General features: G+C 36.3%; 1 protein-coding gene and 1 long non-coding RNA gene across 5 annotated transcripts in view; one reads left to right on the plus strand and one right to left on the minus strand.

Annotated features, from left to right (window-relative positions):
• LOC117803780 overlaps nucleotides 1-23002 on the plus strand; it is a 23596-nt gene extending 594 nt beyond the window's left edge. The window contains exons 2-3 of the long non-coding RNA XR_004627864.1: nucleotides 19351-19485; nucleotides 22860-23002. This is a non-coding gene — a long non-coding RNA (uncharacterized LOC117803780). The remainder of the gene's footprint in view (nucleotides 1-19350; nucleotides 19486-22859) is intronic.
• Nucleotides 13127-25107, minus strand: part of THSD7A (thrombospondin type 1 domain containing 7A) — a 427484-nt gene continuing 415503 nt past the window's right edge. For 2 of the 4 annotated variants that reach the window (XM_034668378.1, XM_034668372.1), the window contains 5 exons: nucleotides 22898-22993; nucleotides 19792-19874; nucleotides 19237-19447; nucleotides 16672-16759; nucleotides 13128-15976 (listed from right to left, as the gene is read on the minus strand). In XM_034668378.1, coding sequence (XP_034524269.1) covers nucleotides 15892-15976; nucleotides 16672-16759; nucleotides 19237-19447; nucleotides 19792-19874; nucleotides 22898-22993 — 563 coding nt within the window. In that variant the 3' untranslated portion in view covers nucleotides 13128-15891. Of the gene's footprint in view, nucleotides 15977-16671; nucleotides 16760-19236; nucleotides 19448-19791; nucleotides 19875-22897; nucleotides 22994-25107 lie in introns of all 4 variants that reach the window. The other 2 variants (XM_034668381.1, XM_034668383.1) reach the window with 2 other exon arrangements.

A 25107-nucleotide genomic window follows, 5' to 3' on the forward strand; every position in this document is an offset into this window, starting at 1 on the left:
AGGTTCCCTGCTGAGCAAGGAGCCCTATGTGGGACTCGATCCCAGGACTCTGGGATCATGACCTGAGCTGAAGGCAGGCACTTAATTGACTGAGCCACCCAGGTGTCCCTTTTTTTAATTTTAATTTTTTAAAGATTTATTTATTTGTCAGAGAGAGAGAGCAGAAGCAGGTAAAGAGAAGGGCAGAGGGAGAAGCAGGCGCCCAGCTGCAAGCACACTCAATTTCAATAAAGGCAACCTTCAGGGTCAGCCACACAGATACAGTCAATCATTCTGTGATTAATGGAGTATATTGAAAGAACAGATTTCTGTTAAAAACATAAAGGCACTACTTCAAGTGGAAATTGTGAAAAGTCATGAGCAGACAGTGAAGATAAGGGCCTGGTGTTTGGAGGCGAATCTTCTTGCCCTAAAACCATTTGACAGTTATAGTTGTTCTGAGCAGAGGGAATGAAAAAGGAAGAAAGGAAGTCAACATTGAGTAGATATTTCATGCCAGGCATTTTGCAAATATTATCCTGGGGTCCACTCTGATAAAATGGGGTTCACCACAGCTGACTTCAGCTCCCCCAAGGGAAAGAACAGAACGGAGTACACCGAGGGTAATAGCCTCGACATCAAAATGTGAGGATAAATTGACCCACACAAATGTTAAAAATTCTTTTCCCAATATTGGAAATTTATATATAGGAATGTGTTTGATTATAATCTTGCTGATTACACATACAACCAAACATTCGTTTACAATTTTGCTGTTAAGAGACTAATTTAATTATCAGACTAATTTAAAGATTTAATGTTGCTAATGACATTTTTAGAAACAGAAGTAGAATAAACTTTGTTAAACCAAATACAAAAAGAAAAGAAAAGCCAAAGATCACTAGACTCTTGAAAGAGTAAAAGTGAACTCCTCTTGATACCGCATAGTTTGCTAAAAAACAATTAAAAGGACTTTTTCCCAAGAATTGCTGTGTCAATTTCTCCTGGAGGGTAGGTTACAAGAAAGAGACCCCTTTCTATTTCTGCCAAGGTTCAACTTTTCAGAGTAGATTGTGATATTGTGATTTATAATAAGAAGTATGTATTTGGTCTTAGTCCAAGTTTCCTGGCTCACCACTCCTAAAACCCTTGGAATTTCCTGTGATGGAGAGTGAGAAAGGTGTCTGTCATTACGTTAATGAGGTGAGTTTGGGGCCTCACCCCAGGATGGGGGTTGTTTGCCAGGAGAACCAACCTTGTGACTGGTCCCACCCCCTAACTCTGGGAAGGGGAGTAGGGCTGGAGATTGAGCTCAGTCCTCAGTGGTCAGCGTTTAATCAATCATGCCTGTGTACGGAGACCTCCATAAAAATCCAAAAGGCGGGGCTTAGGAAAGCTTCCAGGTTGGTGAACTTATGGATGTGCTGGGAGCGTGAAGCCCTGGAGAGGACACGGAAACTCTGTGCCCTTGTGCTCTTTCCCCATGCTTTATCAACTCCAACACCCGGCTGTTCCTGAGATTTCTCCTTTTATAATACATCGTTGATTTAGTAAGTAAAATGTTTCTCTGACTTCTTTGAACCGCTCTAACAAATTCATCGAACCCCAAGAGGGTGTTGTGGGCTCTCTGATGTACCCAGTCTGGCAGAAGTATAGGGCACAGCCTGGATTTGGGAATGGCATATGAAGTCCAAGGAAGGAGACTTTGGAATCTCCAGTTTGTAGCCAGTTGGTCAGAAGCTCAGGTAACAGAGGGGGCTGTGACTGGCGTCTGAAGGGGGATGGTCAGTACTGTAGGACTGAAGCCTTAAGCTGTGGAACCTGATGTTATCTCTGGGTGGTTAGTGTCAGAATTGAGTTGAATTGTAGGATCCCCAGCTGACATGGAGAGAGAGTGTTGCTTGCTGCTGATGTGGTTAGTCTTTCCCAGCTCTGCCTCCGGGATTGGGTTCAGGAATCTAAAGTAGTGGCTTGCCATGTGGCCCTCGCCTCACGGCACTGGCATTCCCTGTCACCTGATTATTTTCTCCCTGGCAATTTTCACCAACTGGCGTATTCTATTTCCTTATTTCTTTTATTGTCTCTTTCTACTCCTGTGAATGTATGATCAGTGAGGGCAAGTTTTTTTTTTTTTTTTTTTTTTTTTGCCACTTCCTGCCAGTCAGAACCTAGAATGGTGCCCCGCACACAGTGTTCTCCTTAATTCCCACTGCCTGTATTTGGTGAATACTTTCATCACCTCTCATTCTGTTTGGGAGAAGGTTTCAGACTGCTCACTAACCAAGTGGCCTTCTCCGACTAGCGGCTTTGTCTGCAATTGCTTCTATGATGTAATATAAACTGTTTGCCAGCAGTTATGATATTAACAAAGCAATTGGGGAATGTTAGAACTGTCTTTTCATTTGGCGAGATAATATTATTTACACCTGCCTTTGGATTGACCATGGATACTCCGTTCCCAGTGTTTTCAAATTCCTCTAACTAGCTTGGGGTGGAACAGAGAAGCTTCATGCGTGTTTGTTGTTTTTGTTCTTCACAGACTTCTAATAGTGTTTCAGAAGATATATAGTGATAATCCAATTAGATAAACATTTGTTCCAATATTTTTACCCAGAGGCCTCTGATACACATTTTTGGGTTTTTTTTTTCTTATCTAAAGTAGATAAGCTAATAAAGTATTAGCTTCAAAAATTGAGGCTGAATATCTAATCAGAAAGACAATTATCAGTTCTCTGCGCTTCCTGGCTGGTGTTTGATGTTTTTCTAAGTCCAGATGAGCTGCAAACGTTTTTGCTCATTATCTGGTGAGCACCGACCGCCACAGACAGAAATGGGGCTTCTTTTTCCAGCTGCTCTCCCTAATGTTGCAGAAACCTTCCTTTTCAGTTCATTAAATTTAACTTTAGGCAATAGCTAAAACGCAAGATAATTCTTTTTTGTTATTTCTTTGGCACTTCCAAAGTTCCATCTCACATCAGCAACAACGAGCCAAAGGGTTTCAAAGTTGTGTTTTTTTTGGTTTGTTTTTGTTTTTATTTTTTTAAGTTATTTTGGAGGATAGGGCGTTTTAGGCAGGAGAAAGGATCCATTCCAAGCGACCACTATTTAGCATTATTTTTCCTTTTATTTATACCAAAGGGCTCTTAATTGTAATTGCTTTTTAAAATATTTATTTCTTAAAATTCGGTATAGTCAACATACATTATTATATTAGCTGCAGGTATACAATACAGTGATCCAACAGTTCTGTACACGACCTGGTGCTCATAATGACACGTGTACTCATAACCCCCTGCACCTATTTCACCCATTCCCCCCCACCCCCATCTGTTTGTTTTCTGTAGTGAAGAGTCTGGTTTTTGGTTTGTCTGTAATTGCTTTTTAAGTTGGCTTTTCAAATGCATGATTAGGAGGAAATGAGGCTCATACTGCACCCACAAATCTTGACTCTCAGTTTTCAATCATTTGTAACATTTAAAATGAATGGCTTGAAGACCATTTTCGAAGCATAATTAAGAAACATTTTGTGAATATGTGTGTGCTGTGATTTCTCACTAATCTTTGCCAGTCCTAGGTTCTGAAAATTTAAAGACAGCTATTAGAAAATCATAGAGACATGATCTTGCATGGTATCCTGTGTTATGTATACACTATTACTTAAACTTTCCATGCTTTTTTTTAACTTTTCATTATTTATATCCATTCATGTTGTTGCTTCCATATGTTTGTAACTACGAATATGATAAATATCTTTCTGTCATTGTACACATGCTTTATATCCGTTCTCTCCCCACATGCACCTACATCCTCGTGTCTACCATCTCTCTCTCTAGGCTTTAGGATCAGCTACTAGAAGTGGGGCTCCTAGGTCAAAGGATATGTTTGTTTTTAATTAAAAAGATAGTGTCCACGTTGCCCTTCAATGATTTGAACATTTTCCTCACTAGGATTAAAAATATATATATTATTGCCTTATATTTGATAAGATTGTGTATTGCCAAACTTTATTTTCTCCATCTATTGGGTCACTGTTCTAAGTGGCATTTGTTCGACTATGAATGTTTGTGAGAATCTTTTTCATAAGTTCAGAAGTTATTTATTTTTCCTTCTCTGTTGTGGTGCTGTTATGTTATCCTGCCAGAAAGTGATATGGAACTTTCAACTGAAGTTTTTGTCCTTCCTTGGGTTCCTTTTTAAACAACCTGTAAAATATGCAGGATCTGATCATTATCAGTGGTAGGAAGTGCTCTTTATACTTACACGCCCAGAGGACTGTGCCTGTGAGCGGCATTGTAGTCTAAGATGATGTACCAATTTATTGCTACATCTGCTTTGGTTATGGATCCATAATTACATTTAAATGTTTCTGGCCAGGAGTTGCTGTTTTTTTTGAAAGCGAATATGGTGGTAATTCTGAAGGGGATTTTATCGAAGTCCTCTTGAGTTTTTATCACTGAACAAACATTGCTGTAATCCTTTTGCAACATGCATTATATCATCATTACTACCAGGCATGGCCTCAGTTTATCATTTTTTACTTCATCATAGGAGATATTTTAATTTGATTTTCCTGAGGATTCTTTAATATAGAGACATTAGAATAAGCATGAGTATACAAAATTAATTCTTAAAATTCTTAGCATTTTTTTATACAGATATCGGATCAAAATTCTGTACATTCTGTACACCTTCTACAGTCAGGATACTTTTTCTTGATTTATTTCTATAAATCATTTTTCCCATACGTAGTAAGGTAGTGCCAGCAGAGGAAAGGACTAGTAGCTCTTTGGCAAAGATAGCAAAAAGTGATAAACATTAAAAAAAAAAAACTCCAGCAAATATTATAAATGAATGAACCTTTTATAAAGATAAATTTTGGAAGGGTATGGTTATATATCAGCTGTCAGACTAGAGGTGGAGGGTCACTGGGGACATGGTTTGACTGTGTTTTCACTACAATCACTGTGTTTATGAAAGACTGGGACACTGGCCTATCCCTCCCCATAAGGTGTTCACTTTCTCCTCCATGTTACTTTCTAGACTTACCGGTTGACTCCAATTTTGAAATTCCTTTTACTTTTCCAGGAAATCAAAATGTTATATACTATAAGGAATTTTAAATGATCTCTTAATGTATTTACCTGATTGCTAAAAGTCTCACTTTCTTGTTCCAAAGTGAGTTAACGGGGATTTGGGAGGCACTCTGAATTGTCACTTTATACTGTTTCTTTCTGGTTTACTTCTGCTTTAAAGCAAATAGCATTTTATTTTGATGTTTTTGATACCATAGAATAATATGGTTTAAGACTAAGTGGATAGTCAGGCTGCTTTTGTATCATGGAACAAGGGTATTCTAGAAATTTGCAATTGCTCGTTTCTTCCCTTTCTCATTTTCCAGTATTCCCAGCTCCCTCTTCTAACTGGTATATTCTCAACTGTCACTTCCTGGTGATGTGAAGCTCAGTCACGACTGTTTTTATTTCTTTCACTGCTCTGTTACGGTTCTGTCCGTGTCACCACATTGTGCCTTCTAAAGAGTAGGGGAACATACTTCTAGCAGGTGAAATAAATGTGAAATGTCTTCATGATGGAAGACTGACCAGTTTAAGCTTTGGATGAATTCGTTGTTTTCTTTACTGGCTGCCTTGTAATTGATCTGCTGTTTAATCTTAATCACTCTGCCCATAAACCTTGCAGTTAATTAATTCTTTTGTTAATTTATTCATCCAACAAGAATTCATTATTCTATGTGTTGGGCTTCGTTCCAGGCAAGGAACAAAACAGATAACCTGGCCTCCCATGTGTGAGAAGTCATTAAAAAAAAAAATCCCCACAATCTAAAAGGATATGTAATATCAGGTGCCACTAAAAACAAAAAACCAAAACAAACTATGGGTGCCCAAGTGGCTCAGTCAGTTATGTGTCTGCCTTCTGCTCAGGTCATGATCCCAGAGTCCTGGGATCAAGCCCTGTATAAGGCTCCCTGCTCAGCAGGGAGTCTCTTTCTCCCTCTCCATCTGCCCCTTCCCTGCTCATTTGCTCTCTCTCTCTCTCAAATAAATAAATACATAAAATCTTAAAGGGGGGGGCAGGAGTACAGAGAATGACAAGGGTAGTCAAGGAAGGCTTCTGAGAAGAGGTGGCATTTGGGCAGCCACCTGTGCAAAGTAAGGGAGCAGCCAGGTCTATATTGAAGGAAAAGAGCGTCCCAGGTACAAGTAATAGTAAGAGCATGGGTTTGAGAGAAGTGTATGGTTTTAGTAGAAGATTGGAATCCAGCTTCAACACCTCCATGTGTCAGTGTCCTTGAGGGTTAGCATGAGATGGGGTGAGGATGCTCAGGATATAGCAGAGAGCTGGGGGCAGTGAGGTGGCAGAGCCCATTCTAAGAGCATCTCTGCCTGAGATTAAACAAAACAAAACAAAGAACTATGGAGGATTAAAATCCAGAAAGCTCTTTTCTTTACTGAAAAGTTAAAATTAATTAACCACGTGGCATCACCAGAATTGTCATTTAAAAATAATATGTAGTAGAGGACTGAATCCAATGTGAAAAGATGAAAAGTTGATTAAATTTGCTAGTAGTCCAGGAAATGGAAACAGAGAGTGTGATATTTCATTTTAGCCTGATTGGGAGTTAAAAAAAAAAATGACATTGTTGACAAGGTTACATTAGTTTCAGGTGTATGACATAGTGAATTGACAACTCTGTACGTTATGCTATGCTCACAAATGCAGCTACCATTTGTCCCCATACAATACTACTACAATAGCATTGACTATATTCCCTATGATGTATCTTTTATCCCTGTGACTTATTTATTCCATAACTGGAAGCACGTACCTCCCTCTCCCCATCACCCATTTTGCCCATCTCTGCCCCCCCCCCCCCCCCCCGGCAACCACCAGTTTGTTCTCTGTATTTATTGGTTTGTTTCTAATTTGTTTATTTTGTTTTTTAGATTTCATGTATAAGTGATATCCTCTGAGATTTGTCTTTTTCTGACTTAGTTCACTTAGCATAATACCCTCTAGGTCCATCCCTGTTGTTGCAAATGGCAAGATCTCATTCTTTTTTATAGTAGAATAATATTCCATCGTGTGTGTGTGTGTGTGTGTATATATATATATACACACCACACTTTCTTTATTCGTTCATCTGTTGATGGATAGGAGGTGCTTCCATATCTTGGCTATTGTAAATAATGCCCACAATAAACATGGGGGTGCATATATCTTTTTGAATTAGTGTGTCCTTTTTCTCTGGGTAAATACTCAGTAGTGGAATTATTGGGTTGTATGGTATTTCTATTTTTAATTTTTGAAGGATCTCCATACTGTTTACCACAGTGGCTGTACCAATTTACATTCCTGCCAACAGTGTGTAAGGGTTCCTTTTTCTCCCCTCCTCACCAACTCTTATTTTTTGAGTCTAGCCATTCTGACAGGTATAAGGTGGTATCTCATTGTGGTTTTGATTTGTATTTTCCTGATGATTAGTTGTGTTGAGCATCTTTTCATGTTTTGGCCATTTGTAGATCTTCTTTGGAAAAATGTCTCTTCAAGTCCTCTGCCCTTTAAATCAGATTATTATTACTTGGTGTCGATTTGTATAAGTTATTTATATATTTTCAACATTAATCCCTTATTGAATACAGCATTTGCAAATATATTCACCCATTCAATAGGTCACCTTCTTGTTTTGTTGATAATTTCCTTCTCTGTGCAAAAGCTTTTTATTTTGGTGTAGTCTCAATAGTTTAATTTTGCTTTCATTTCCCTTGCCTCAGGAGACCTATCTAGAAAAATGTTACCAAACCCAATGCAAGGAAATTACTGCCTATGTTTTGAGAGTTTCATGGTTTCAGGTCTCACATTTAGGTCTTTCATCTATTTTGAGTTTATTTTTGTGTAAGCAAGTAGTCCAGTTTCCTTCTTTTGCATGTAGCTATCCAGTTTTCCCCAATACCATATATTGAAGGGACTGTCTTTTGCCCATTGTATCTTTTTTGCCTCCTTTGTCATGATTAATTGGTCATTTAAGGGTTGGTTTATTTCTGGGCTCGCTATTCTGTTTCACTGATCTATAGATCTATTTTTGTGCCAGTGCCATATTATTTTGATTAATACAGCTTTGTAGTATATCTTAAAATCTGGTATTGTGATACCTCCAACTTTGTTCTTCTTTCTCAGGGATGCTTGGCTATTTGGGGTCTTTCCTAGGTTCCATAAAAATTTTAGGATAATTTGTTCTAGTTATGTGGAAAATGCTGTTGGTATTTTAGTAGAGATTGAATGCAATCTGTAGATTGTTCTGAGTCGGATGGACATTTTATTAACATTCTTCCAACCCGCGAGTATTGAATATCTTTCTATTTGTCTGTGTCCTCTTCAGTTTCGTTGATCAATGTTTCATGGTTTTGAATGTAGGTTTTTTCACTTCCTTGGTTTATTTTTAGGTATTCTTTGTGGTGAAATTATAAATGGAATTATTTTTTAATTTCTCTTTCTGCTATTTTGTGTATAGACACACAACGGATTTCTGTGTATTTTGTATCTTGCAGCTTTACTGAATACATTTATTATTTCTGATAGTTTTTTAGCGGAGCTTTAGTGTTTTCTATGGGATTGTGACTTTTCAAAACCCAAACTGTGACCAAAAAGTGGTGGGATTTGCCTTCAGTGTTGCTGAGGTTTTGGAGGGGGGACAAAGCCCATTTAACGTGTTTGAAAATAGCAATACACACAGAAAAGGAAACAATTTTCTGTTGTATCTACTCGATTCAGCCCATTTTTTTTCTCTTTCCCTCTCCCCTACTTCCCTGTCCCCATCATGTTTATAAGATTATATGATAAAGGAGAAAAATATGGCAGGATACACATCAGATGATTAAGTTGAGCTGCCTTGGCAGGGAGATGCTGTGGAGTAAGGCGGAGAGGGGAAAGAGAAGTCATCTGAAACAAACAAACAAAAAAAAACCCAAAAAACAAACCCCTGCAATATTAGAAAGTGTGACTGTTTAAACATTTTGTATGTACCTCCTTTCTTTGGAGACTGACACTGATGAGAACTGTACATTGAAGTATGCGTTGGCTTTTCTTTGAAATATGTTCAGAGTTTCATGACAAATCACTCGATACTCAGAAGCAGCAAATATAGAATGTAGACTGGTCACATTCCTATTTGTGTTTGTAGGACATAAACTGGAGTTGCAAAAAAAATGAAGTTAGTAATTTATCTACATATAGATAAGGAATAATCTGGGTGATATATTTAAACATTTTTTTCATCTAGGTTGTTGTAATGAACAATACGGAATATAAGGAGACTACAAATCATTTTTTTTGTCCAGCATTTGTGGCTAGCTGTGTATTTTGAAGGGATGTTCATATACTAAGTGTTTACAGGGTTCCCTGCTTAGTTATCTTTCAGCAAACCGCTATCTCAGAAAATGTTTTAACTCCAAGCTACAGTGGCAGTAATTTATCTAATTTGTGCATCCCTTTCTGAATTTGTGAATGTGCATCTTAATTTAGGGAAATTGAGGGAATCTTGATTTCTTAATGTGTGAGCTCCTACCTTGTTTTTTAGGTTTGATCTATTGGTGGGCACAGAGAGGAGAGGCAAGGAGAGGCCTGCCTTCTGACTAGGGGCCAGGGAGAGCTGGACTCTGTTCCAGGGTGTCTTATGAATCTTCTGCTGGTGCTCTCTTTTGACTGGAAACTGAGAGGTCATTTGTCCATAATGATTAATGTGGTGGCCTCTGCGGACTTTTAAAGTTCAGGTTTGCAGCTCTCAAACTTTCTGTTGGGGTTGTTTAAAAAAAAAAAGGGGGGGGGCTCCTGAATAGGCAATACAGTAGTAAAAGGGTTTGGATATTCTCTGAAATATTTTTTTTAAACCCGTGTATGAACAGCAAATGATGCAAATTTAAAAAGTACACATGAGTAGAATGAAAATGATTTCCATGTTTATGTTTGTCAGCAACATAGTTATTTACAAATAACCCATATGAAAATGTAAAAAAGCATATTACATCTTCACATGCCATCTGTATTAACTGAATAAAGCTTAGTGACATTATTTTCAAATCTGTAGTTAATTGTACATAGACATTTTGTGCATTAAAAAAGAAATGTACATAATTTAAAATAAATTACATTACACAATTTACAAAGTAATATTAACAAAAACTTCTTAGACAGCTGCCTCCTTACTTAAAATAAATATTCAGGTAATTAAATTAACAAAAAAAAAAGCATTTAGGGGATTACAGTTTATATAAAGACAGATTGCAAATTTAATAAAGTTATAGTTTACAATGACCAATACTGATCTCTTCAAATCTCTGTGCTACAAATAGGCAGGAAAAAGTACCAGAAGGGGGATCTTAATGTTTACTTTTTAAAAATAAACATAAATAGATCGCTGAAAAATAGTTGTGAAAATTTCATTGAGGGTTCAAAGTAGATGATCTAGAAACTATTGCTTTAAAAAAAAAAAAGTACAAAACACAATAAGACTGACCGTTATATTCTAAATGGACTAGATTTTGATCGCTGAAAACATGACTGCCACAAACTAAAAGTCTTCATATACTGCCCATTTTAAGATCTGGCTTGGTAGAAGCGTGAAAACCTAAAACTACAAAGTTAACTCTATCCACTTAGCATTTGTTTTCCTCATTTAATAACGTTAGACGTAGCCATTTTCAGTGTTCCTGCTGATACAGAATTACCGTAAGCACGCTGCAAAACATTCTTTTCTTTTCTTTTTTTTTTTTTTTTTTTTTTTTTTTTTTTAAAANCTTTTTAAAAATAAACATAAATAGATCGCTGAAAAATAGTTGTGAAAATTTCATTGAGGGTTCAAAGTAGATGATCTAGAAACTATTGCTTTAAAAAAAAAAAAGTACAAAACACAATAAGACTGACCGTTATATTCTAAATGGACTAGATTTTGATCGCTGAAAACATGACTGCCACAAACTAAAAGTCTTCATATACTGCCCATTTTAAGATCTGGCTTGGTAGAAGCGTGAAAACCTAAAACTACAAAGTTAACTCTATCCACTTAGCATTTGTTTTCCTCATTTAATAACGTTAGACGTAGCCATTTTCAGTGTTCCTGCTGATACAGAATTACCGTAAGCACGCTGCAAAACATTCTTTTCTTTTCTTTTTTTTTTATAAAGAGTTCTGTTTGCTAGGCCCACACTCCAGTTTCAGACCCCGAAATCCTCTTCTGCAGTCACGGCCACCTGAAGATAGGACCAGGTGGGACAGGCAGGTGTGTTTTGTTCTCACGTGTAAACTAGACCCAGGAAAGCTCACTTTCTGACAAGATGCTTCCCACATGTGTTCCTATACTGCTCTCGTTTCAACACCCTCAGTCTTAGTGGGGAAAACATAACATGAAACACATTTGAATTTGGTAATATTTTACAAATAGATCTCAGATCATTTTGGAGGCATGATTCTTGGAAATTTAGTCAAACTCCAAATAAGTCCAGGAATGGGCTCTCCTTTCTGTAAGGTACAGGCCGGTCTTACTGTGTTGTAGGATGGGTTGTGAACACAGGCAAGGTAGAGGTAGGAGCATACTGGGTCATACTTTAATAGAGTATAAAAATGGACATATTTACAGAAAAAGCATTTTTTTGAGGGGGCACGTCTTCTACATTTTTCCTTACGGTTTTACTCATGTCTTTGACCAGTACATTTTGCCTAAATCCAGATGTTCGCTCTTAGTGAGACTTTGAGTAGCAGGTAGGGAATAGAGACCTTTCACCTTCTTTTTTCCCCCCTTATTTAAAAATTTGAGCATGTTTAGTAGAAGGTAGTTCTGAGAAAAGTAGGTCAGATTAGTTGTAAGCAGAGTAGAGAGAGATCAGAGAAAATCATTATAAAGGAGCAAAGGAATAGGGATTTGAAGGAGGTAAAACAAAAAAACTGAGAGGTGTTAATCCCTGTAAGAAGTTCTGGGTAAGTGACTTTATCTTGAAATGTCCAGGAACTTGAATGGGGTTCTGGTTGGGCAAATGAACCTTGCCACGTCCCTGAGGATGGAGGAGGATTACGGTGAAGTCCGACAGCACGGTCTTAGACAGAGATGTTACATCAGGAAAAACACCACACTGGAAACAAGTCCAGAGTCAAGGGCAATTGAAGTGCTGTCTTCACTCATGAAACATTTTCCCTTCTTCTGAGTGTCTTAGATTCATAGGTTATACAAAAGCCATGACTAATTGTATTATAGTGCCTAGCAGAGTGTCTTACATGTGATAGTTCAAGAAATGTTTGTCTTGTTATAAGTTATTTGTGCTTTGTTATAAGTACTTAAGAACATGCTTTTATGCACTCCTTTGCAAATTACCTTTAAGCTACACGGTACTGTTCTCCAAAAGGCTTTCAAATAAGAATTATGGTCCATATCTTAGATTAGGTACTGATAAATAAGCAAATCAACCCCTTTCAGGAGAGATCAGTTGTGCCAATTCTGTGTGGTTTATACTGAAATAGTCCAACAAAATAGAATATGATACTGTGTCATTCTTTTTTTCTTTTTCTTTTTTTTTTTTCTTTTTTTAACCAAGCAGACCTTCATATGTATAGAGCAGTAGTTCTAAATCTTTTTGGGCTCATAGGCCATTCTGGTAAGGCAAAAGTGTCAACAGACCAGTAACTACTATATTCCCCTCCTGAATTGTCAGAATGAACAGGAGGAATAAGGTTTTGAAGAAATTCCAGTAACATACTTAACTCATTATTGACTCATGCCAGGAATAAAAATAAGGCTATTTTCATGTTCTAAACATGAATACAGTAACCTTCATTTGTCCAAAATAGCCAACTGGCTATGTACCCTTCCTTCCATCTTTCCAACAAGAAGCTACCCAGTATTTATCCTAACGGTGAACTTCCGATATGTTTCCTAGTTTTAGGTCACATTGAACCTAGTCTCCTCCATATATGTAGTATTGTAAAATGTAATTAATTTATGAGTAAGATCATGTATTTTCATAAAATTTTATAATTTTGATCAATCTGTTAATTTTTTTAAAGATTTTATTTATTTAGTTGACAGAGACAGCCAGCTAGAGAGGGAACACAAGCAGGAGGAGTGGGAGAGAAAGAAGCAGGCTCCCAGCGGAAGAGCCTGACGTGGGGCTCGATCCCAGAACTCCAGGATCACGCCCTGAGCCGAAGGCAGACGCTCAACGACTGAGCCACCCAGGCACCCCCAATCTGTTAATTCTTACAGTATGGGTTGGAGGATACTGATCTGCCTTCTGAATTAATGACATTTTACAGTATCCTAAGTATAGCTTTTGTAGCAACAATATATTATTTGGTAATTTCAAAGTTATTAGGTGTTGCATACATTTTATAAGGCTGTTAGCTAAATTCTTCAAGTAACGGCAATAGATTCTTTCTCAACCATCTTGGACAAATGGAGTTCATTTTATTCAAAGAGATCAACTTGAGGATTACCTGGAAGACCCCTGAGTACATACACTAGCAATCACAGTTTTAGAGCAATGGTATTATTTTTGTCTTCCTCTTCAATAAGACCGATGCAGTGGAATTTGTTTTTATGCTTTCCTTTTTTAAATCCTTGGTTTAAAGTAAAATTCTCATCTTTGTGACCACCTGTTTGCTTTGAAATAATTGCTTTGCCTAATACAGTGAATGTTGAGTAAGGAATTAGTGCTTTCCACATTTAATTCATATTGAAATAGGTAGAAATCTGTTCCTTTTGGGCGCAAGGACGTCCTAATCTGATATCTTTTGTAATCTTTGCAAATACTTTAATGAACAGCAGGGGGAGTTCAAACTCTACTTGAAGGTAAAACACCTTCTAGTCTAAACCACTTTTACAGCAACACAGCCATGTTTAAGATAAACTAGCTTGTTACATTATTTTTAAAAGACCTGAAAACCTAATGTCCTCCCCTCTACCAAAGGTTGTCGCAGTAAATATTGCCTGAAAAATGGAATTGCTTTTTAATGGCACCTTTAGATTTTTATTTTATTTTTTTCCTTTTCGTACAAAAGAAGTCTGCCAAACTAGTATTTCACTGTGTCATTTCCAGGCCTACATGTGTGAAAAATATAACTACTTCCAAAACAGTGATAAAGTTTAATGACTGTTTTTTCACCTTTGAAATTAAACACTGATGGCATTCTAAGGGTAAACGAATGAAAGCAAAAGATGACCTAGTAAAGAGGTAAGCACTGAAAAAACTTCTAGACCAGTGATTTGCAAACCACAACCTACAGATGTGGCCTGCTGTTGTCACAAAGTTTCATTGGAAAACAGCCATGCTCATTCTTCTATGTATTGTATATCGTCCACACCTGCATCCTCACGATGACAGAACTGAGAAGGTGCGACATAGGCCTGGCAGAAAATACCTACTATCTAGCCCTCTATGGAAAACATTTGCCACCCTTGGTCTAGATATTTAATGAAGCCTCAGGCAAACTATTTATTCTTTTTTTGAACATGTTTTTGAAATCCTACAAAGCCTGCTTCAAATTTTACCAGTGAGAAAGACAAAACTATGAATACATTTGATGTGAAACTAGGAAAAACAAATCCGGGGAAAAAGAAAAATCACAGGGTTTTGAGTTCTTTAGGTACAAAAATTATCAAGACGTTATTTTCTCCATCTGCTCAAAATTAAAAAGACAACCAGCTCCTTTTTTTTCTTTTCTTTTTTTAACAAAGGTAACAAATATAAAAATCTAGTCGTAAACCACCTTCAAAGTACAATTAAAAACCAACTAGAGGGATCCATCTTTTGAAGGGTTAATGAGTTTGGGATTTGAACATTTCAATCACAGCCATGTTGTCCATATCACAATGGCTGCAGCAACAAGGAAGAGCATAGACAGCAGATGTAATAGCTAATACCATCCTGTCGCCATCCACACTGAACTTTATTCTCTTCCGGATGTAAGAACTTGCAAATGGCTCCATGACACTCTTAGCACAGATGTCTTCATCCCATATGAAAAGAGGCAGTTTCTATGGCAATACTGGTTAGATGCCTATCATGCTGCACTAATATAGTGCAAAAATGTGCCTTCCATATAGCAAAAGAGATGCAGGCAACCAGCGTGAAAATTAGGGAGAGTAGAAACGTATTAACACAAGCAAATTAGTTTTCCAGACAATAACCACTATAAAGTACTGAACTTGAGGACTTTTTTTTTGTTTGTTTTCCTAAGATACTAGTACATGTCCAGCATTCATACTTTGGAGAAAGATAAGAATTAAGTCTTATAAAAGAGTCTTTGCCTCTGCAATGCAGGTTAATGAAAGCTACCACCAACCACCAAGATGCTGAATTTATTCCGTGGGTTTTCTGCTCACCTTAGAGTTTTTCTTATTCACCATTAAAATTGCTTATTAACGAATACATAGTCTGACATAGTAATGTGTATCATTCAGTTGAGTATACATGTTGTTATGCTTGACTATAGTATTGTAGAGATCTTGGTATAAACTCTTCATGCTAAAATGTTATTATGGATTAACACTGCCGACAGAGGCTTGCATCAGGTGTCCTAACTGACCAATTCCACAACCATATTTTAGAGATGAGAGTGAATTGTCAGTTAGTAGATTTCAGAAAAGATCACAAAAGACTTTCCGAATGCAGCCTGTATTCAACTAAATCTCCTAGATTTCTCAGGGCTGAGTTTTAAATTTTTTTTTATTTATGTTAGTGGTACTGTCTTGGTATCTCCAATGGCACTGCTTTTCACTTTTTTTTTTTTTGATGCTCTTTTAATAAGTTACAATGCATCTGAATTCACACAGTATGAAGAGCTTTGTGGCTGCTGGATGTCTACCGCAAAGTCAGAAAGCTGAAAGTGGTTGTTGCCCGGGTAGGTTCTATCTTACATGTCTGCATCTCCATCGTAGGCTAAGGTTAAAGGTTTCAGTCGGTTGTTTTGCCTTCTTTGGGGTTTCTTTGGCTTTTTGCTGTAAATAATAATAAAAATAATTAGAGAGGGAAAAATCAATCTTTAGTCATAAATTTTACTGTTTTAAATGAAAAAATTCAAAATATATTGATAAAGTTTCCTAACTGCCTAATGACCTAAATTCAACCTTAAAGGTTGATATTCTGGTATCTTTGAATTTCTTATTTTTTGCTCTGAATAAACCTGAAATAGAGCCCCTCAAATATTTTATTATCCTGTAAAAGAATTATCAAATGAAATTCCTAACAATGGAAATACTATAGTATAATCATTAATATTTGACCAGAAATATTTATAAACAATACACAATTTATAATAAATGTTTGAAAAGATAGTTGAATAAAATTAGGTATCACCATAATCTCTTTCTCCAGTAGTAATTCAGTATCAAACTGTGTAGTTCACCATAAGCATCCAAAGCGATATGATCTTGTATAACCAAGGAGAACACCCTTGAGATGACCTGGAGCAGCTCCGGCTCAACTTCAGATATTAAATGGTTCAGATTCAGTAGTTTTTAGAATATCTACAACTAAAGCTGTTTTTATTTCTAATTTCAGACGAACACTAAATAAATGCAGAATACTTATTTCAGACAGATTGCTGTTTCTGCATTATACTCAACTGACAGTGTTTTTGCTGAAAATAAAGAGATATGTATCCCCTTAGATTTTGAAATATGTAATCACTCACCAAGCTAGATAAATCATGGAGACAATAAAGATGAGTAACACAAATGCCCCAGCTGCTACACCGTAAACCCAGGTCTTTAGTCTCCCATCTAAGAAGAATGGATATTAGTTAATTAATTTACATTAGTCTGGTGTGTGTTTGTGTGTGTGTGTGTGTGTGTGTGTGTGTGTGTGTGTATATATATATATATATATATATATAAACAGTCTTTAACTATGACCAATGACCAGTCACATGCGACCAAATCCTTTCAAAACAATATGAATTATTGCTTAGGCACAGTTAATGATTAATGCAAAGCTGCTATTATGAGTTAGATGCTGCTTCATTAAAGATAAATTATCCATGAGAATTGAATGGAAAAGAAATGTTTTCAATTTGTGTTCAGATTGCAAGTTCATATGCTGAAATTTTTGCTGCTGCTTATCTAAATTTTACTTCAAATCCAATATATGTGTAATGCTAAATAAACATTTTCTTACTTTCATTCTGAGAATGGCAATTATAAGGAAAGAAGAAAAGAAATGTAATTTCAATAAAGTCCTACAGCTTAGGGTTGATGCAAACAGGTATCTGAACATAAATTTTATCATTTTAACCTTTTTTTTTAAGATGAAAGCGAATATATTTAACATTTTTGGGAGGAATTAATCTTTTATCTAATTTACACTTACATTGTACTTTAAAGTTTGATTGACAATATCCTTTGTAAAAATAGCCAAGTTTGATTAGAACATATAAATAACTCTAAATAACATTTTTCTACCTTTTTATTATATGAAATTAGGCAGGATAGGAAATTTTCTAATTTTGTTTTCTGCTCTCATTTTCTTTGAGCTTCTTAGTTTTGTGTTCAGAATAAACTTCAACTAGATGGTAGTATTAATTTGCCTAACTTGATAATTATATCAACATATATTTTCTGTTGCATACATACAGTTAAACATATTAGTGCTAAAATTACAGATTGGGCAAATTGACTCCACAGACACTCTGGTTTATTCAATATTTGGAAGGCATCAAAAACAAATCAGTACTGTGAAAGTGTTTCTGCTTAAAGCTGGATCAACTTATGGATCCATCTGTTGGAACTAAGCTGTTAATATTCTAAATATACTTCTTTTCAATTCTACAGATTTTAAAAATTAGGGACTGGGTTTAAAGTCAACCACAGTTGGGTTTATCTGCCCTGAGAGTTCTCCAACAAATATCCTCTGAGTTTTTCAAAAACCAAGAAGAAAGTCTAAATGTACTTTTTTAAGAACATAAACCTTGTTAATATATTAAAATATTCATTTTAGGGAGGGTATATATTAAATTTAAAATGATAATCTTCTCTTTTTTAAAAACGAGTTTTGATGTGAGAAGGTTTGCTTGGATTCTTAGTCAAGGTCAAGATTGGTAATTGGCCATTTGCAGGTCCACTATCTTAAACACTGAGAGAAGAGTTTCCCATGTTTGGAGACAAGTCAGCTTTGTAAAATAAATTGTATTTTCAGCTAACCACCTTATGAAGGCAGGGATAAAGTGGTTAAATCACAGTATGTGGGTTAAATCATCCAAATACTGAAAATACTTAAATCCTAATAGTGACTCTCTAATAAGGGAAAGTGTTTTGACTAATGCATTAGAAATAGAGATGTGCTATGCAGATTCCTTCTTTTCTCATATTTCTAACAACTGTAAAGTAGACTTTGCCTGGCTTTGCCTGGAGATTTCCTTTGGTCATTAACTTGTAATCCCTTTTGGTGTGAGAAAAAGCACCATGATCTTAGCTACCATATAGCCCTTGCGGCACAATTTTAAGCACTGGCTGTAGTTCCAGGAATAAGCCTATAGTTTATTCCAACTGGGGAGAGCATGTGTGTGGGGTAGGGATAGCATTGTACTAGGACATCAAGCTTTTGCCTGCATCGACTTCAAGTCCATTACTAGACACATTAAGGGTGTCTGTTTAATATGACAAGGGTCTGGTCAGTCTCTAAATTTAAATCATCCCATCTAGACAGGAAGGCTCCATCCTTGACCTTCTGTATCTGGTGCTAGTACAGATTCTGATTGAGTTTATCAAATCTAGGGGCTGAGAGAAATTGGACTGGCTACCAAGTGCTCCCCCACCCGCCCCCAGCACAGCACGGCATTACTGATGTTCCTATTTTAGGTTCAAATTATTACCAGTCTGTGGTCAAATGAAAAATTCTTGAGTGTCTTTAGAGTTTTATTTGTTTCAGTTCTGAATGACAATATACTTTATTCATAATTAATATTTCATTGTTAGATTTCTTTGTTCAATGTGAATGTAATTATACTTGTAAATTTAGATCTGAGATCAAAATAACTGATATACTAATTTTTTTTCTAAGAAAGTAATTTCATTTCTCTGAACTTCGAGCATGAGTGCTTTTTTCATAATTAAAACATTTTGCTATATGGCAACATCAGAATGAGGACAGATGAAATAATAAATAACTTATGTGAAAATGCTTGCTTTTTTTTTTTAACCCCTTTACCTTGGTTAAATGTATAACTAAAGGATTCTACATCAACTCTCTCTAGTCACTTCACCTGGCCCAAATGGCTGTAGAAACCAGGTCCTTCCCCGTCCTGTTGGGTTACTGGAGGATTGGGTTGGGTGTACTGCCCGACTGGTTTTCACGTCTCCTCTTTTGTCCTCCACAGTGGGTATCACCACCACAGGGATAAGTGTGCACTGCTCAAGTGTACCGTTAGAAGACATGACTTCAGTGTACCCTTCTTCACAACTGCATGTCCTCATCTGCAGGAGAACAAGAGGATTTCTACTATCCATAGAAGGTGATCTTTGAGAGCATAATAGAGCTGACTTGAAGAGAAGGCTTTAAGGAAGTACTGTTTGGGGAATTTACTACATGTAATTTTGGTCTTAACTACATAAAAACACACTTTTTGTACTGTACACAAATTATTTTAACAGTAGAATCACTAAAAACATTCAGAATATTTATACTGATAAAAGGAGAGGTCTAGAAATAGACCCCAAGACATGCTTTTTCTGGGAGGGGGGGTGGGATGGACTTTTCAAGAGGTGGTGGGTGACACATAATGAAGCTGGCTTGTCTTTTCTGATGAAGTCACACATACCTCACTACAGTACGAGTGGGGTTGACTACACGGTGGGTTACAAGACCTGTCAGCATCAGGCTGGTGCACCACCAAGCAGCCCCCTGCAGAACAGAAAATCATATGTTGACAAGTAGCTTCTCTTGCAATGATAGAAACACCCTGTTGTATAGACTTGTCTTTGAATCCCGAACCACTTTGGGAACCCCGTGGATTTTTCTGAGGGTGACTGATTGTGAAATATTTGGTTAACCTTGACACTTCATACAGGAACTTGAGGCCCATCTTATTCAGAGGAGAGAGCTCCATGCCTGACGCTCAGCAGGTGCTACACAAGCCCTTGTTTGCAGAGTTGCTAGGTTGAAAACACTAACTGCACACAGGCTATTTCTGTCATCGTCCCCAGTCCCCACTATGGGCCCAGCCCAACATTAAAAAGCAAATTGAATTTTCCTTTAAATATTCTTGGCTAGTCAGAGAAATAGTTTTCATGTCCCTTGAGATGTCTCTTTAATTAATGACTATCACATAAATGTATTTTTTTTAAATAATGCATTGTTCTTGGAGAAAATCACTATTCCTGCCAATTCAGGATTTTTGTGGGTATAGGAAAGAAAACCTTTGTAGCTACTAAGTGATATATTTGCATTACTGTTTAACTTGACATTGCAGCTCTCTGGTTTTTCTTCCTTCTCTTTCTCCTTTTCAAGTATAGTACCAAGTGTGCCTATGTTGTTACAGGTGAGGTTTTAAAATGAGAACTGGTGTCCTAGAGAAAGAATATTGGTGATGTTTCAAACCATACTTGCTCAGTTGAATAGAGTTTTAGGAAAGCAAAGTTATTCCTTTGCTTATGGAATTGATGATCCTCTGGAATTTAATCAAAGATACCTATTGTTAATTATTTGCCTTATCTCTCAATAATATAAACTATTCATTAAAAAATTGTGATGGGAAAGGTGTTAGTCATTGCAAGGCAATTGCAGTTAAAAGGCCATATTGAAGTTATCATGAAACACATGAAGAAAAAGGAAAACAACATCTTGATTTCTAATAAGGACAACTTCATAAAATTAAAGCAATTGATCAAGAGAGGTAATATACTTTACATGCTTGTCTATTTCTTATAAAGAATCTCGTCTCTCCTAAAAGATGGAAGAAGAATGCATATAGAGTTTATCACAAATCATTTACACATTGGCTTTTCGGTATCAGAGTATTAGAAAGAAAGAAATACATTGGGTACTTTAATGGATTAAAAAGAAGGTGAACACATGATTTCTACAGGTAAGTCTTTTAAAATTGGACTTACCTATGCATTGGGGAATATCCCCAATTTTAGTGGGAAAAGAGCTTTTAACATGTAGAAGAAAAGGCAGACAAATAATAGTTGTATCCATATTTGGGGGAAAAAAATAACCCTGAAAAGTAACAGGGCCCTCTGGGGAAACTGCAACGTTCCCTCTGAATAATTTCAAGAAGAATGTAGACCTTCATTTCCAACACTTGAGTTGAATGGACCATCTCTGTAAGTGCCTTCAAATTCAGAAAACCTATGCTTCCCTTCCTAGGGCTCTTTCTCCCCTTAGGCTTCTTACAGTGGTGTGGTTGGAATATATTTTTTTCCCCCCAATAAATAATACTGTGAGAGAGCAAAGGGTTTCCTGGTAGGTGTCTCTTCTTTGTTATATATGTGTCCATTGGGAGTTGTTATTATCAATGGTTTCTTGATACAGATTTCTCATATATAAAATCTTACCTTCACAAGAATATAATTTGATATCCTGTTCCAGCTTTCATAGGGAGGAAATAAGTAATTAGGTTTAAATAAATCCAGGTAATTTAAAATTTAATATAAAAATTGATGCTTTCCAAAAAGCATATTGATCTCTGTTTCTGTTATCTTACTGTATATATTACAGCTAAATTTATAAATGGACATTATGATAGGTACCCAAATGCACATTACTTTTTATCTCTGCCAGAGGGTCAAAACGATGGCAGTAAGTCAGCAGGTCCCCCTGAAGAGTTAACTCTCAAAACTCATGCTACTGGTTACACTATGAAGATTCCTATAGATGAGATCTATAAAAATGTTAAAGGAGAGACATTAGATCTTTGGGTCATGTGCTTAAGACTGAGGTTCTGGGGCGCCTGGGTGGCACAGCGGTTAAGCGTCTGCCTTCGGCTCAGGGCGTGATCCCGGCGTTATGGGATCGAGCCCCACGTCAGGCTCCTCTGCTATGAGCCTGCTTCTTCCTCTCCCACTCCCCCTGCTTGTGTTCCCTCTCTCGCTGGCTGTCTCTATCTCTGTCGAATAAATAAACAAAATCTTTAAAAAAAAAAAAAAAAAGACTGAGGTTCTGCTTCTGACCTTGGTTTCTCTCTAGGAAATTAGCAAGGTGCATATCTGGAGCCAAGTTTCTTTCCACTTCATAGGGTCCTCAAGAACCCTTGCATTTACTGGGTTCAGATGAGGAAATTTATAGTAATCTCAGATTAGAGAAGCTCTTTGGTATATTTGGGTCAAAGGACATTTCAGAAAAATTTTTGATTTGGATTTCTTCTTTGAATATATAATTTTTGAGTGGGGACGGAGTGGACAGAGTAGGCTAGCTGCCCAGATGCTCTGCGCTTGAGATTTGCCAATAGATCTTACCTATTAATAAAAAAACTGAATCATAGATTTCTGAATTCAAGCAAGATACTTGAATTTCTATAATTATATTCCCTTGATAATATTTTTGGTCTTCATGTATATTGTTTTTAAGGTACAGAAACAGATATAGTCAACAAAATACTGATTTTTTTTTTTTTCCGTACATGGAGAGTTATTCACATATACAATTTTTAGGAAAGATAATCTGAGAATTATAATTTATTGGGATTAGATAGGATTTTAACTAAATTCTAGGAACACTGTCTAAAATGGCTGGATGAGGGAGAATTTAATTGAAATAATAAAAATAAAATAGTCACTGGTTATAGTTATACAGCCTAAGTACTGAATCCCAACCATATGCTGAATACTGAGAGAATATCTTTGTTTTCTTCATTATTTTCTTTAACAGACTGCTTGTGTGTTACAGGAAGACTTTGAAAAAACAAAGAGAAATTGGAAGTTTACCTGTTACATTTATACCGTCTGACCTTTGACACCAGACTGTTCGGGAAGAACCCTTCCAAGCACTGGCCATCCATTTATACTCATAACACTGTCCATCTGCAGGGACACAACAAACATGAACAGAAGCATTCTGCTGTCTAGAAGGACAATCATGGGGAAAGAATATTAAGAAAATATTTATAAACAATTGAAAAGTGGTAAGTCCGTCTCAAAAATGATTCAAATGTTAATTTATTGTCATGAAATTGCCATATAAATGTTATAAAATGTTATAAAATTCCTGATCTATTCCTAAACTCAATTTCTTTGCCGTGGTTTTTATTCTTTTAATGTTAATACAGTATAGTTGATCCTGGAACAACATGGGGATTAGGGGCCTGTACCCCTACGCAGTCTAAAATCTGTGAATAACTTTTGATTCTCCCAAAACTTAACTACTAACATCCTACTGTTGACCAGAAGCCTTACTGATAACACAAAATCTGAGTTAATTGTTTTATATGTTATATACTATATGCTTCTAATAAAGTAAGCGAGAAAAAGATGTTACTAAGAAAACCATAAGGAAGAGAAAATATTTTGTACTGTATTTATATTACTATTAAGACTTTATTTGTCAGAGAGAAAGAGAGAGAGAGAAAGAGCACAAACAGGGGGAGTGGCAGAGGGAGAAGCAGGCTCCCTGCTGAGCAAGGAGCCAGCCGCAGGACTCAATCCCAGGACCCCCGGGATCATGACCTGAGCCAAAGGCAGACGCTTAACTGACTGAGCCACCCAGGCGTCCCTGTACTGTATTTATATTAAAAAAAAAACTCTCATGTAAGTGGACCTGGGTAATTCAAACCTGTGTTGTTTGAGGGCCAACTGTATTATTAAAAATTTTAGAAGTATCCTACTCTATGTATCATTCTGAAATGTAAGTATTATACAGATGAAATATTTCTGTTTTTTTAAAATGTAGCTATTGTACATTTATTTTAACTGCTATATAGAATTCCACTGTACTAAACACCACAATTTTTTTTTTTAGATATCTCCTCTCTGGATGGCTTTTTAGGTTGTTTTCTATTTTAGCTGTTAGAGCAATGCCTCAGTGGTCAACCTTGTGCAAGTCTCTTCATGCTTCTTTAAGGTAAATAACTAGAAGACAAATTGCCAGGTATCACCATAGGGATGGCTGAAACTTTACTAAATCTAACTATTTTTTTTCCTCCAAAAAGTGACAATCTACATATCTACTGCAGTGAATTAGGATTACCATTGCTTAAGCCTTCACAAACAATTATTGTCAGATTTAAAATTTTTGGTTTGTCTGGTGGGTGCGGAAGCTAAACTGGCATTTTAAATTGCAGTTTTCTATTAATGCTATTAAATAGTAACAGATGTTTTTGGGCATTTAGACTTCCTCTTATGAGTGTTGCTTCTTTTTATCTTGTGGCCATTTTTTTTAATCCTACTGAAATCTATGCCTTTTCTTACTGAATTGTGGGAATTACTTATTCTAGAGTAGCAGTTCTCAAAGTATGATCCAGAGAACCTGGGAGACTTTAACATTCTTTGAGATATTTTGTGTGTGTGTGTGTGTGTGTGTGTGTGTGTGTGTGTATTTTCCTTTTCCAACTACACATCTGTGTGAGTAGAGCTGGATTTTCTTCATATACATAAACTAAGATCACAACAGATTGAGTGCAGAAACAGAGAATCCAGCTGTCTTCCTTTAAGGCAGATATTATGGATTTGTAAAACTGTAAAACAAGATTATGCTTGTCAAAGTTGCTGTTTTTGTTTTACAAAGTAGCTATTTTTCAGGAAGTGTTGTTATATAAAATTGGTTTATGGTTATTTTAAATCTTTTCATTTTTAATATAAATTTATGTATATAGGACTCACAAAAGAAAATCTGGGGTCCTCAAACAATTTTAAGAATATAAAATTGGATCAATTTTATACTCTTGGACCAAAAAGTTATAAAATTGTTGTTCGAAACTAATCCTTGGAAATTAATCAGCTTCACAAATATCTTTTCTTTTTTATTTATTTATTTTATTATTTTATTTTATTTTATTTTATTTATTTTTTTTTAAAGATTTTTTTATTTTTATTTGACAGAGATGGAGACAGCCAGCGAGAGAGGGAACACAAGCAGGGGGAGTGGGAGAGGAAGAAGCAGGCTCATAGCAGAGGAGCCTGATGTGGGGCTCGATCCCATA

Source organism: Ailuropoda melanoleuca, chromosome 1, assembly GCF_002007445.2.
Source record: "Ailuropoda melanoleuca isolate Jingjing chromosome 1, ASM200744v2, whole genome shotgun sequence".
NCBI lineage: Eukaryota > Metazoa > Chordata > Mammalia > Carnivora > Ursidae > Ailuropoda > Ailuropoda melanoleuca.